The sequence below is a fragment of the Heterodontus francisci genome, chromosome 15, assembly GCF_036365525.1.
Source record: "Heterodontus francisci isolate sHetFra1 chromosome 15, sHetFra1.hap1, whole genome shotgun sequence".
Lineage (NCBI taxonomy): Eukaryota > Metazoa > Chordata > Chondrichthyes > Heterodontiformes > Heterodontidae > Heterodontus > Heterodontus francisci.
The window spans coordinates 91,867,121-91,881,840 of NC_090385.1; the positions used below are offsets into that span (position 1 = coordinate 91,867,121).

At 44.0% G+C, this 14,720-nt stretch overlaps 1 protein-coding gene across 1 annotated transcript in view; it reads right to left on the reverse strand.

The window, feature by feature from the left end:
- Positions 1–241: 241 nt before the first annotated feature.
- The window catches only part of LOC137377446 (sodium- and chloride-dependent neutral and basic amino acid transporter B(0+)-like), a 51,718-nt gene continuing 37,239 nt past the window's right edge, over positions 242–14,720 (reverse strand). Inside the window, exons 8-14 of the mRNA XM_068047024.1 lie at positions 13,908–14,136; positions 10,990–11,115; positions 4,966–5,084; positions 2,666–2,765; positions 2,219–2,328; positions 1,943–2,113; positions 242–391 (exon numbers count right to left, since the gene is read on the reverse strand). Of these exons, the coding sequence (XP_067903125.1) occupies positions 242–391; positions 1,943–2,113; positions 2,219–2,328; positions 2,666–2,765; positions 4,966–5,084; positions 10,990–11,115; positions 13,908–14,136 (1,005 nt within the window). The remainder of the gene's footprint in view (positions 392–1,942; positions 2,114–2,218; positions 2,329–2,665; positions 2,766–4,965; positions 5,085–10,989; positions 11,116–13,907; positions 14,137–14,720) is intronic.

Genomic DNA, 14,720 nt, shown 5'->3' on the forward strand with positions numbered 1-14,720 from the left:
AATCACTTCAACAGCACTTTGACAGGGAGTGGCTTTTGTAATTATTGTGCTAAATTGCTTAAATCTCCATAAGTGTATTAAAAATGTGATTTTCAGCAGAAAAATACCATAACCTTCACTTTGAATTATAAATCAGAATGAAAAATATTTACAATCATTAATTAGCCATCATCAATTTCCAGCCTCCAAAATGATTTAGAGATTTTACAAATGAATTGCGAGTTAAACCGAAACATCTTCTCTAAAGCTTTGACATTACTTCATGAATATCAGGAAGTTGCACGTTGCTAAACCTTTGTTTAGGGTTGATCTGGTTTTTGTATCGTTCTGCTCTGTGATGCTTCAAGTATGGACCCCAGTCTGGTGCTGATGTGCAAGCTGTAGTAATTCTCTGTCAAAAGAAAGGTGAAAGGTTTAATAGTTTCTCTTTGGTGTTTCTGGACTGCAGATAATCTTACATTTCATGCCTTTTCAGGATGGAAACCAGTGCTGCTTGGTTTGGGGAACTGAAAGGACTTGGCATTGTTGCTGTGTTTGGATTAGGCTGTTGATCCAAATTGCTAACATCTTCTGGATTTCAAAAGGAGTGGCGACTGGTCATTCTATGATTCCCCATTGGTCTGGAACTCATTTGTCTACAAATGTTTAAGAATGGATTGGCAGATGTTTCAGAGGGTTAACACACTGGCCCAGAAATCAGATTCCTCTGTGTCCATTTTACGGGTGTTATAAAGGTGACAAAAATTCCAGTAAGGTAGCTTCCGTGCATACTCTCATTCTGCGCTGTAAGTGCGCTGTCCACCATATTGGAATGGTCTTCTCAGTAGGCGTCCAGGATGTACACCTGAAATGCCTGATAGTTCCATTGTATATGCAGGTCAGAGGCCTCAAGCCTGTTTGATTAGATTAGATTAGAGATACAGCACTGAAACAGGCCCTTCGGCCCACCGAGTCTGTGCCGACCATCAACCACCCATTTATACTAATCCTACACTAATCCCATATTCCTACCAAACATCCCCACCTGTCCCTATATTTCTCTACCACCTACCTATACTAGTGACAATTTATAATGGCCAATTTACCTACCAACCTGCAAGTCTTTTGGCTTGTGGGAGGAAACCGGAGCACCCGGAGAAAACCCACGCAGACACAGGGAGAACTTGCAAACTCCACACAGGCAGTGCCCAGAATCGAACCCGGGTCCCTGGAGCTGTGAGGCTGCAGTGCTAACCACTGCGCCACTGTGCCGCCCATTTCCTTTGAGAAATCAATTAGTGACTAATCACAGCATGCACTGTATATACTAATGAGGTCAAGAACTAATTTACCATGGTCCTATCACTGATCTCATCAGGCACGGGCAGCATGCACTATAATAGGATGGCAACCGAATAGGGATATGAGGATCTGGTAGAAAAGTGGAACTCAGGTCGAAGATCAGCCACGGTCTTATTGAATGGCAGAGCAGGCTTGAGGGGCTGTATTGCCTACTCCTATTTCTTACCATCTTATTTTCTTATAAATTAGGCCCAATCCAATTTCTAAATCATAATTCTTTCAATTCAGGAACCTCAATGTAAATCCCAGCCAGACAAGTAGAATGATAACCTCTTTTGTTTCCCAGCTGAGCTCCTATGTGTCCTGAACCTACTAAATTGACAATTTCACACAGCAAAAACACAAGAATGAGTGTTTTGAAACCTACTCTTACTACCATAGTGTGTGGTTAGATGCTCTTCAAAGATGAGGTCAAGACACATTGTTTGGGCAAAACAGGGCACAGAACAAATGCTCTCCAGCTCCCATTAACATATCTGAGTTCCAAATGCCTGACAGCAACGCTGGTTCAAAAATAGGAAAGTTCTTCACTATTCTGTACTGATATCCTTTACCTTCAAGAGTTCAAACCCCATTAAATGATATTAAGGTGTTTCCTCACCTGGCACAAGGTAGAGCCCTCAGATCGGGCAACTCTCACAATGGCAACAATGGGGATCCACATAATACAAAAGATTATCGTACACCAGCCAAGCGCTATTGCCCAGACAGGGTACTCAACAGGTCCATATGTTGGTGGGGCAAATGTTGCTAAGGACCAGATTAAGATTATCTGAATGAAATGAATGCACAAAACAAAATCAAATACAAAATGAGAGATTATCTGCAACTTGATTATTTTCAGTTTAAGTAGCTAAAAGATGTAACATCTCCTTACTGCCAGCACACATGGAGAAATGAAAAACCAACACACTCTCCACCACAGCCAGAAGAGCCAATTCCTTTCCCCAATCATCATCTCAATGTCCTTGATGAATCTGTTTACCCCTGTGCAGAACAAGAAAACAGAGACACACAATCACTTGATTTGTTCCAACTTAAGGGCAGCTTGTTTGTTGTAGACTTTCATCTCATACTGGGTGTCACTGAAAACAGGTTAAATCAGAGAAGGGATCACTCAGGACTTCCAACAGGAAGAACAATCTGGTCATTGACGTTCTATGGATAGGCTTATTTGACACGTAAGGAGAGTATTTGTTTGCCACCCATCTTTGAAATGAATGACTGCCTAGATCACAAAATAATTTGACTGCTTCTTTTGAAGAAATATTGAAGCCAGTACTTCTTTCATTTATGCATTTCATTATGTTTCTTTTGTGCTTACCGTAGATCCAGCTTATACCGATGAACTCCAGACAACCAGTTACAAGGAGACCCCAACCAGCACAGAAATGATCAATTAAATTCACCCAGTAAATCCCAGCCTGAGAAGGTAATGGAAGAGAAAACCAGACTGTTTAAAATACTATACACAACATCCAAATTAAGCACTTTTACTTCATTACAAATCAGTCAATAATAATTTGTGTTCCAATGAAACTCAACTTAAGCTCAAGGAACAGCATCTCATCTTTCAATTAGACACTTTACAGAGTTCCAGACTCAACATTGTGTTCAACAATTTCAGACCATAACTTCTGCCCCTATTTGTTTCTTTCTTCTTTGCAGGTTTTGATTTTAACTTGATTAGAGATTAGATTAGATTAGAGATACAGCACTGAAACAGGCCCTTCGGCCCACCAAGTCTGTGCCGACCATCAACCACCCATTTATACTAATCCTACACTGATCCCATATTCCTACCAAACATCCCCACCTGTCCCTATATTTCCCTACCACCTACCTATACTAGTGACAATTTATAATGGCCAATTTACCTACCAACCTGGAAGTCTTTTGGCTTGTGGGAGGAAACCGGAGCACCCGGAGAAAACCCACACAGACACAGGGAGAACTTGCAAACTCCACACAGGCAGTACCCAGAATCGAACCCGGGTCCCTGCAGTTGTGAGGCTGCAGTGCTAACCACTGCGCCACCGTGCCGCCCTGTTCTCCTGTTTTTTTATTTTGGGCAGTAGCTGCTCCTTATTCTGCCATTTATACCCTCTCTAAATTTATCCTTGTTTATTGTCCCATTACCAATCCCTTTGGGTCTGCATCACCAATCCTTTTGCCATTTAATCTCTCCTGTCTTCCACACCATCACAGGCTTCCCTTTTGTTCCTTTTCCACCCTGTCTGCCCCCTTTTTCTCTCTCATGTCTCCTCTCTCCCTCTCTATCCCCTCTCATCCCTCTGTGTCCGCCTCACATCCTTCTGTGTCCCCTCCTCTCCCTCGCTCTTCCTCCTCTCATTTTCTCTTCCTCCTCGCTTTCTGCCCCCTCTCTCTCCACTCTCTCTCTCTCCCTGCCCCCTCTCTCTTTCTCCCTTCCTCTACCTTCTCGCTCTCTTTCTTCCTCTCTCTCTCTCTCTCTCTCTCTCTCTCCCCCCCCCCCCACTTCCCTCTCTCTATCTCCCCTCTCTCACTCCCCTCTCTCTCTCCCCCCTCTCTCTCTCCGATTCTTTCTCTTCCTTCTTTCTCTGTCTCTGTCCCCCTCTGTCTGTACCCTCCTCTCTCTGTCCCTCCCTCTCTGCCCCTCCCTCTATCTGTCTCTTTCTTCCCCCTCTCTGTCTCCTCCCCCTCTCTCTCTCCCCTCCTCTCTCTCTACCCTACCCCACCCTTCCCTCTCCCTCTCTGACAGGTGCAGAGAGTGGGAATGCTCAGCACAGCAGCTTTTGGTGGGTCAGTTTTGTTTAAAGATTGATGTCAGTTTCACAGTTGACAGGTGCTTAGAGCAGGAACAGCGGTTTCCCAACTTCGGACAGATTTGGGATTTTCTGTCAGCCTTTTAAAAAAAAATTGTATAGCCCCAAATCTGTCCGAAGTTGGGAAACCTCTGTTCCTGCTCTCATGCAGCACCGGTCAGCTATGAAATTGACTTGTCATTTTTTTTAAAAAGCCGGTCTGGCAGAAGAGTGAATGGAAAATTTCTCATCTGTGCAATACATTCGCAGGCTAGATGGAAATCTTCGGTGGCCCGGATACTGACCCGCGAGCCGTATGTTGGACTACCCTAATCTCCAAGGTGCACTACAGCAGCTTGTTAAAGATCCTTCCACAGCACCACCCAAACCCGTGATCTCGACCACCTAGAAGGATAAGGGCAGGAGGCAAATGGGAACAGCACCACTTCCAAGTTCCCTTCCAAGTTACGCACCATCCTGACTTGGAAATACTTCGCTGTTCCTTCATCATCACTGGGTTAAAATCCTGGAACACGCTTCCTAACAGCATCTACACCACATCGACTGCAGTGGTTCAAGAAGACAGCTCACCACTAGCTTCTCAAAGGCAATTAGATATGGGCAATAAATACTGGTCTTGCCAGTGGCACCCACATTCAATGAATGAATTAAAAAAAGACTCCTTCTGCTGTGTAAAATCCCCACATTCTACAGAAACATAGCATCTCCAGTAATTGGATGCTGGACTCCTAAATAACATTTCATGTTTCAACTGCCTTTCAAACTCACCTGGCATATTATCAACATATCATACAGGTTGATCAATTAAAGGACTGCCTACCTGTGTTACACAAACCAGGCCGAGGAGATACAATAGTAAACAAGTGACACTTGTCAGATAAAGTCGTTTTGATCGCAGAAGTACAGGGAACTCATCCTGCAAGCTTGTTGTAATTGTTTCTGGTGAAAAATAAATATATTGATTTTTTATCGCACCTGACCACTTTCGACTGAACCAGAGAAAACTTGTTTAAGGCAGACCAGGGGACAGGCGGCTCAAACCAAGAGTCTGCTCTCCACAGAAAGAAAGAAAATAGAATTTGTATTTATATATAGACCTTTCATGACCTCAGGATGCCCCAAAGTGCTTCACAGCCAATGAAGTGTAGTCACTGTTGTACATTCACTGCTGGAATTTACCCTGATGACAGGAGTCCGGCTGGTACTGCAGGAGGCTCAGAGCGAGGAGCAGTCATGGAGCCTCGGACTTCAGGTTATAGGGGTGGTCTCACATGGGCAGTCCAGCAGACCCTGGTGAGGGGTAAATCAGGTGGTTAGTTGAGAGCAGGGGGTGGTTGGTGGCACAGGGACAGCTTTTACCCCCAGAGGCCCTCTTCTGTGGGCTAGAGAGGAGCCTCCCCCACTCACCTGCCCTCACGGAGGCCACCTAGAGTTACTGGATGGTCTCCTCACGTGGCAGAGACACCCCCCTCCACCGGTGGTAAAATGCCAACAGCAGTGGGAAGAGGCCTCTGGGCAGGACGGTCATCCTCAGTGTTCCCTTCCCTGGACTAAATTCCATGGTGTTGGGAAGGCAACGGGCACGCCAGCCTTACCCACTTCCCTCGCCATTTAATGGGTTCCGCCCCCCCACCTCCCCCCCGCCCGCCACCGCAACCATTCCCATCCCTGTCCCTACAGGGCTCATAAAACTCCAGCCCAAATTTCCACAAACAGCAAGGAGATGGTGACCAGATAATCTGTGATGTTGGTTGAGTCATAAGTATTGTCCAGGACACTGGAAAGAAGTCCCACCTTGTGTCACAGAATCTTTTATTTCAACCCAAGAGGGCAGATGAGGCCTTGATTTAATGTTTCATTCAAAAGACAGCACCTCCGACAGTACTACTCTGCGAGTGTCAGCCTAGATTTTGTGCTCAAGTCACTGGAGTGGGAATTAAGCCCACAATATCTGATTCAGAAGGAAGACTGTTACCAAAGAAGCCACAGCTGACAAGAGTGATGAGATGAGGCCAGGCTGTCAGTCCTTTATAACATTATAACCAGAATATCATTGAACAGTAATCTGTCCTTAAACCAGATCCTAATGTACGTGGAGCGGCACCTCAACATGGTACTTCAAGCAAAGGCATCTGCAAATGGTAGGCCATGGTAACACTTCCCCACTGGTTCGGGGGCTTTTTCCTTGTTTTCTCCTGGAGCTCATTTCCATCGTCTTGCATGTCGAGCTTCAGAGTGAACTATCACTTGCGGAAGCAAGTTACTGGAACTGAACTTAAACTACAGGAAATCTGTGAGGAGATCTATGACCTGTTTACTGCCTACTCCAAATCTCCCCTAGTCTTTTATTGTCCCCAGTATTCCCTGAGATATTGGTTCATTCTTGCTGTAGTTGTCTCCAGATGCATCCCGTTCTTGTACAGAGTGATATTTTTATATCTTTTTCACGTTAGAAGTGGGTGTAGATATCTCCAACCTGTTATTGTTGGTGATATTAATATACAGACACTTAACATAGCACACTCCTCTGCTCTAATGTAGCACAGGGTTAACTTGTTTGATTTAATTTTCATGAAAATAGCAATCAGAGGAATTTCTTGTGAACAAGCGAAGCACTTATTCATCAACAGCACAAATGGGCATTTCTTAATGTCACTATTGCTACCACTTTCGTATGACAGGATAAGTTTATAATGGGATGTCCAGTTTAGCTCCATTTGATGACCTTCTGAGATGTCGAGTGGAGAAATAAGGTGCCTCCGTCAGCAGATTTTAGTGGGCAGGTTGGAGTGATGTGTTCCATGGTCACAATCACACATCAGATTGTCCTCACCATCCACTGCTGGAGGAGATGGCCACATGGCTCATGTCCTGTGTGGATTTGATTGAGCATCTTCAAGGAAGATTAAAGCCAAAGATCAGTTGGGTCAGTAAAGAGGTGTTGCTTTTCAGTGCTGCATGCACCCCACCATTCTGTCCAGCTGAATCAGTGGGGGGGGGGAGTGGGGGGCGGGGGGGTGGTGGGGTTGATACCAGCTGCAAGAAGATTAGCTGCTGTTTCCTGGAATGATTCTGGTGTGACTTTAAGGGTTTTCTTGGTAGGTTTTTTAAGTCTTCATGAATGGGAAAATCAGTGTTCCTCATGATTTTTCCATCTCACAGAACATGATGGTGTTGCAGTGGATGACAGATGGGGCAATGCGGGACAGCACTAGGAACCACTCAATTAGAGTGGACATAAGCATCTCTGACACTATCTTAATGATGCTGTTTTACTGCACGTCCACAATCTTTGTGTGACAGCTGCAGGGCCATGAGACAGAGCAGCATTCTGCAACAGAGTAGACTAGGGCCACTGTTTCAGCACAAAATCTGTGTTCCCCCATGACACCAACAAGTTTCTGGACCAGGTTCACCTGTTTTTTACTTTTTGGCTGGTGTTGATGAGATGAGGCCAAAGGTGAAAATCCTGTTCAGGGTGACAGCTAGGAATTTTGGGTTGGAGTCATGGGAAAGTAGCCTTCTGAACAAGGAGACATTGAGTTCTTTCCCTGTGGCATTTTTGTCCATATGGAATGCTGACAGAATTGTCTTCTCTGGATTGAGGCGGAGGTGCCAGGGCTGGAAGTAACATTCCAATAGGTCTAGCTTGCTACTTGCTTCCTCGAGTGTTGATGCCTGCATCAGCAATGTTATGTCATTGACATAGATGAACTTCTAAGATTTGTTGCAGGCATGTGTGCTCTATGGATGTTGAAAAAGGATGGTGCTGGCACGACCCCTATGGCAGACCCCTTGTTGAGTGTCTGGGTTCTCTGGTCACCAAGATAATTGTGGAATTTATGGTTGCTGTTAGGGTGTTCATAAGCCAAAGAGTTTTGCAGCATTGCTTGATTGTTGAAAGCTTTAGTAGCAGGCCATCATGCCAGACAATGTTGCATGCAATGTCAAGTCTATGAAGGCAGCTTGAGTCTTCAGCAGCTTCTGGAACTGTGCCTCAATGTTGGTGGTGAGGGTATAGACCTGGTCAGAGCAGCTTCCTCCTTCCCTGAAGCCTTCCTGCCTGTTTGAGCGAGCTGCTTCTAAACCTATTTTTATCTACTTAAAGATGAGTCGTTCAACCATCTTATAGACTGTAGAAAAAAGGGCAATGGGATGCTATCTTTTGGCATCATGGGCTGGTTTTCCTGGCTTTAGGCTGGCAATGAACTTGGAATGGTGCCAGAATTCCAGGATTATCCCAGTGTCAATGATGTTGAAGATGGGTTTGGCAAGCCACATCCGTCCATTTGGGATTCTGGATAGATACTGGTCATGGTAGCCTTCCCAGACTTGGCAGCTCTCAGTGTTGTGTCCACATCTTCAGTGGTGAAGGGAGGAAAAGCAGCCATGTGTGGAGCAGCTTTTTGCAGAGAGAGCTCAAGCAGCTTTTGCACTCTGCATTTGTTTTCACTGTTAGTCGCTGCCTTTGAGTTGGTTAGGCGGCATGTCGCAAAGATATCTGCTCTGACTTTTGGTGCAACATGTTCGGATCATGAGGTGGTGCCAAGCCGGCAAAGTAATTTCCAGAGTTTCCTGCTGGAACATGGGCAATCCAAGTTTTCAGTTGTTTCTCACCGTCATGCTGATCTGCCTTAGTCAAAGGAATCTAGGAGTGCTGTTGCCATATCTGGGTCTTGAATGACATAAAACACAGCCGGCAATCTATTTTTTGGTAGCCCCAAATGTAGTAGTGTCTGTTGAAGTCGTCGCGGCAGATGACTGGTTGGTTGACGTTTGGTAGGGAAATAGTTAACCATATTTTTATCAGAGGCTTGTAAACATTCACGACAGTCAGCCTGGTCATGCTGATTGTAATGCAGAATGGTGAAGTGTCTGCCAGCGGGACTTCTTCAGCTTCGGTAACCAGATCGGCCCGGATATATGTGGCTATATAGATATCGGCATGCTATCATTTGGAATCCATGGATCTGCATCCAGTATGGATTGGGCTCAGGTTGATGGGTTCCTTGGAGGGCAAGAACTTTGATCATTTGCGTTCTAAGTTCCCTTGACAAGATCTCACACTTCACTCTGGTTTGACCTTTAACTTTGAGTTGACATGTGTGGAGTGCCGGACTATGTCACTAAAAATCACAAAATAAACATGAAAATGGAGGTTTCCTGCTGACTGTCTGATTGGTCGGTGTTAATTGCATGGTGTTTAGGGAACAGAAATGATAGAGAGAAGCTATTACCATTGGCTGAGGTGTCCAGGACTAGGGGGTATAGTCTAAAAATCAGAGCCAGACCTTTCACGAGAGAAATTAGGCAACACCTCGACACATTAAGGATGGTAAAAGTTTGGAACTTTCTTTCACAAATGGCAATTGATGCTAGATCAATTGTAAAGTCTAAATTTGAGATTGATAGATTTTTGTGTATTAAGAGAAGTGGGGCAAAGGTGCCAATATGAAATTAGTTTGAAGATCAGCCAAGACCTCACTGAATGGTGAAACAGACTTGAGGGGTTAAATGGCCTACAAATGTTCTTATGTTACTATGTTATTAAACACTTGGCTCGCAGTCAGTATCAAGTACCATGAAAAGGGGCCAGGACCATTGAAAGGTAAGGGCCTTCATGAGGTCACTAGTGTTGAGGATACCTCTATCATCAGAAGCTCAGTCCCATAGAACCATTGACAGGGCAGCACAATCTTTTGAAATTATCCTTTCTGTTATTACAGTATGGTGATTTATTGGATTATGAGCCTGAATTTTAGCATTATGTACTATGCTGTCTATTGCTGATATCTGGTAACAGGGTGTCTTCAGAAGATCACAAGATAATTACATGAAAAAGGCCATTTGGCCCACCTTAATTCATCAATCCTGGAACACACTCTGCAGTCCTGCCACTGTGACATCCAGTGTCTCTTAAATAATTCTAGGCTTTTGCCTCACTATATATGGAAATATATTCCATTTTGATCACTCTTTGTGTGAAGACACATTTCCTGATATCAGTCCTAGAATGACCTTTTCTTAGTTAGACTCTGTCCTTTAATTCTTCCCTTGCAGTTTAATTTAAAGAAATCCATCTAAATTAAGATTGGAAGGTTACTGTAATGGGTGGTTTCCCTGGCCCCTCTTCTCTGGGGCTAGACTGGAGCACTGCAACTGAAGTGAGCTATTCCTAGCAGCCCCTCAAGTGTTGGTATTTCCTGTTTTGAGCTGTTAACATCTCCTCCGATGTATCCTGTACTTTCTTGAGGATAGGAGATTGAGGGTGATCTGACTGAAGTTCTGAAAATTTTAAAAAGCTTTGATAGAGTAAATACAATGAAACTATTTCCTCTGATGGAGTAATCAAGAAAGAAGAAAAATGATCGTAAAATTAGACTACTACAAAAGTTCTGGTGAAAGGTCACAACCGGAAATGTTAACTCCATTTCACTCTCCACAGATGCTGCCTGACCTGCTGAGTGTTTCCAGCATTTTCTGCTTTTGTATCTTAAAATTAGAAGTAGGTTATTCAGGAGTGAAATCAGGAAGCACTTTTTCACACAAAGGGTGGTAGAAATCTGGAACTCTATCCACAAAAGGCTATGGATGCTGGGACAATTGAAGTTTTTGAGAATGTGATTGATAGTTTTTTGTGGGATAAGGGTTTCAAGAGATATCAAGCAAAGGTGGGTAAATGGACTTGACATACAGTGCAGCCATGATTTAATTAAATGTCACAATCGCTTACTCGTATTCGTATGTTCCTAATCAAAATGATACTACGAAACACAACAGATTACATAAGTTACTGTTATGAGAATGGAAAGAGATTGTTTAAGTGAAGTAATGTCATTCTTACCTACGGATGCAAACTGACTGTCAAGTCCCAGAGTGAGCAACATGAAGAAAAATAAAATGGACCACAAAGGTGCCCATGGCAACTGTGCAAGAGCCTCTGGGTAGGCAATGAAAACCAAACCAAAACCTAAACAATGGATAATGGATACAATTGAAATGGTACAATTAATGGTGCTTACAGGAAACATACCACAAACTGATTTATTTAATTCAGATATACAGTTCTCTCAAATCTTGTGTTGTGACATTGATCATTGTATAAGTTTCAGAGAGTGGATCTAATCCAAGAGTTTAAAAACAGATGTAAAAGCGGAAATAAAAATGCAAGTCTTTATCTTTCAAATTCAGAGTGGTTTAGAGCAGAATTTGCACTACACAAGTGCCAGGCAATGAACATCTCAAACAAGAAAGAACGCAAACATCTCCCTTTGAGGTTCAATGGCATCACCACCACTGAATTCCCCACTATCAACATCCTGGGGGTCACCATTGACCAGAAACTAAACTGGACCAGCCACATAAATGCTGTGGCTACAAGAGTAGGTCAAAGGTGGAACTCTGCGACGAGTAACTCACTGCTGAGGGGAGAGGAGGGGTAGATGCTTTTGGTGGTGGTGTCACGCTGTAGTAGGAACAAGCTGAAACAATGGGTCACCCAGGATAGTCCTGTTTGTGGATTTTGGGAAGGAGGTAGAAGCAGGACCATAACCTCCTTGTCAGTTAATCTCTCCCTTTTGTTCCCTTTACCCCCACCCCCACTTAACTTGCATAAAACCTATCACATTTCTAATCTTTGCCAGTTCTAATGAAAGGTCACAGACCTGAAACATTATCTCTGCTTCTCTCTCCACAGATGTTGCCAGACCTGCTGAGTATTTCCAGCTCTTTCAGTTTTTATTTCAGATTTCCAGCACCCGCAGTATTTTGCTTTAATTTTAATACTCTGGGGACATGGTTCGAATCCCACCATGGCAGATGGTGAAATTGGAACTCAATTAATAAATCTGAAATTAAAATCTAGTCTAATGGTGACCATGAAACAATGTGGAAAATTGCCCAGGTATATCCTCAGCAAACCCGCGTTATTGCTCAGCAGTAATCTGCTCACTGATGCTCAGTTTGGGTTCCTGAGCTCATTACAGCCTTGGTCCAAACATGTCATTCCAGAGATGAGGTGACAGTGACTGCCCTTGACATCAAGGAAGCATTCGACCGAGTATGGCATCAAGGAGCCCTAGCAAAACTGCAGTCAATGATAATTAGGGGAAAACTCTCCACTGGTTGGAGTCATACCTAGCACAAAGGAAGATGGCTGTGGTTGTTGGAGGTCAATCATCTCAGTCCCAGGACATCGCTGCAGGAGTTCCTCAGGGTAGTGTCCTAGGCCCAACCATCTTCAGCTGCTTCATCAATGCTTCCCTCCATCATAAGGTCAGAAGTGGGGATGTTCGGTGATGGTTGCACAATGTTCAGGATCATTCGTGACTCCTCAGATACTGAAGCAGCCTATTGACATATGCTGCAAGACCTGGACAATTATCCAGGCTTGGGTTGATAAGTGGCAAGTAACATTCGCGCCACACAAGTGCCAGGCAATGACCATCTCAAACAAGGGAGAATCTAACCCCTTGAGGTTCAATGGCATTACCACCACTGAATCCCCCACTATCCACATCCTGGGAGTTACCATTGACCAGAAACTGAACTGGACCAGCCACATAAATTCTGTGGCTACAAGAGCAGGTCAGATGCTGGGAATTCTGCGCCATCTAACTCACCTTCTGTCTCCCTAATCCCTGTCCACCATCTGCAAGTCACAGGTCAGGAGTGTGATGGAATACTCTACACTTGCCTGGATGGGTGCAGCTCCAACAATACTCAAGAAGCTGGACAACATCAAGGACAAAGCAGCCCACTTGATTGGCACCCCATCCACTACCTTCAACATTCACTGCCTACATCACTGACGCACAGTGGCAGCAGTGTGTACCATCTACAAGACGCACTGCAGCAACTCACCAAGGCTCTTTAGACAGCACCTTCCAAACCTGCAACCTCTGCCATCTAGAAGGACAAGGACAGCAGATGCATGGGAAAAATCACCACCTGCAAGTTCCCCTCCAAGCCACACACCATCCTCACTTGGAACTAAATCGCTGTTCCTTCACTGTCACTGGGTTAAAATCCTGGAACTCCCTTCCTAACAGCACTGTGGGTGTACCTACCTCACATGGACTGCATCAGTTCAAGAAGGCAGCTCACCACCACCTTCTCAAGGGCAATTAGGGATGGGCAATAAATGCTGGCCTGGCCAGCAACGCCCACATCCCATGAATGAAAAAAAAATGACACCCAAAGTCTGCTGTCCCTATCAAGCCCAAGTGCTGGGATTTCCTGTTCCAAGCCATTAATGTGACTTTGTCTATGGGTGTTGTGCCAGCAAGAGGAGAAGAAGGTCAGGTGTACCTCCAAGCTTTTCAGAAGCCACTGTGGCCTTGTCCACAGTGTAAGATGTTGATGCTTTTATTTATTCAGATCAAACGATGGCCACATTGGGGTGAGTCTGGCTGATTGTTTTACCAGGTGTCATTATTCATGTACCTCAATGGGTGAGTTGATAAGTGTTGCAGCAATACACAAAACAGGCTAACACCCAGCACAAGGCAGCTAGTTCATAAATGTGATTGATAAACCCTATGTCAACTAATTATAACCAGGGCTGCTGGTTTCTGGTCAATGAATATGTCAATGCCAGTTTAATTGCATGGGGTCCTGGGATTTTCACTGATGTTTCAGGGATTGCAATTCTGTTATTTTGCTCATTTTTCCATGAAAACTGCAAATATTGGCCATGGCAGTCTCTTCATTGCAGTTTGGAAATATGTTAACCAAAGACAGTAAGTTTAACTCTTTAGGTACCTGACTGTGCAACCTCTGAAACAGGTCTGTCTTGTACATGAGCTATGTGTCCAAGGATGGAGAAGATGGCAAATCCAGCAAACACACTGGTAGCACAATTAACAACACAGACAATGATGGTATCTGTGTAACAGTTGTTGTGGAATTTGTTGTAAGATGACAGTGCTGTTAACCCTCCAAAAGACACAGCGATAGAATAAAAAATTTGTGTTGCAGCATCTTTCCAGACCTGGTAAATAGAAAGTAAAATAGTCAACAGTGAAAGATTTTACTTGAATTCATTCAATAGATAAATCCATAGTAGCCATGAGGTGGGTTAGCCCCACAGCACATTGGTGAGCTGACTGAATGAAGCTGCCTCTGATCAATAGTGTCTCCCTTAAACAGTAGGGCCCTCACTCTGCCTTCCTGTTAGCTCCTTGCTGCCAAATTCTCTCCAGGAGCTTTGATGCTTTCCACTGTCAGTCATGTTTTCTAGTGAGTGACTTGATTCTGTACTTGCAGGATGTATAGTGACCTCTATTCTTTTCGGAAAAGCAGCAGCCGTTCAAAATGATTTTTTTTTAGGTTATTACCGGTCGGTAATCTATGGAGTGGATGCGTGCTGCTTGAATGCATAGAGTGTGAAGAAGGGAGTTTGGTAAGTGATGGGATTTTAAGGGTTAATCTCTCTCTAAAGTCTAGTTTCTGTTAAATTTAGCAATTAGCTAAAATTACTGTTTAAGTTAAGAGGCAAGTTAAGTTTCTTCCAGTTTTAAACAGGAATATACAAGCTCTCTGACAGTAGCTACAGCTAGTTAATTAGGTAGCTAT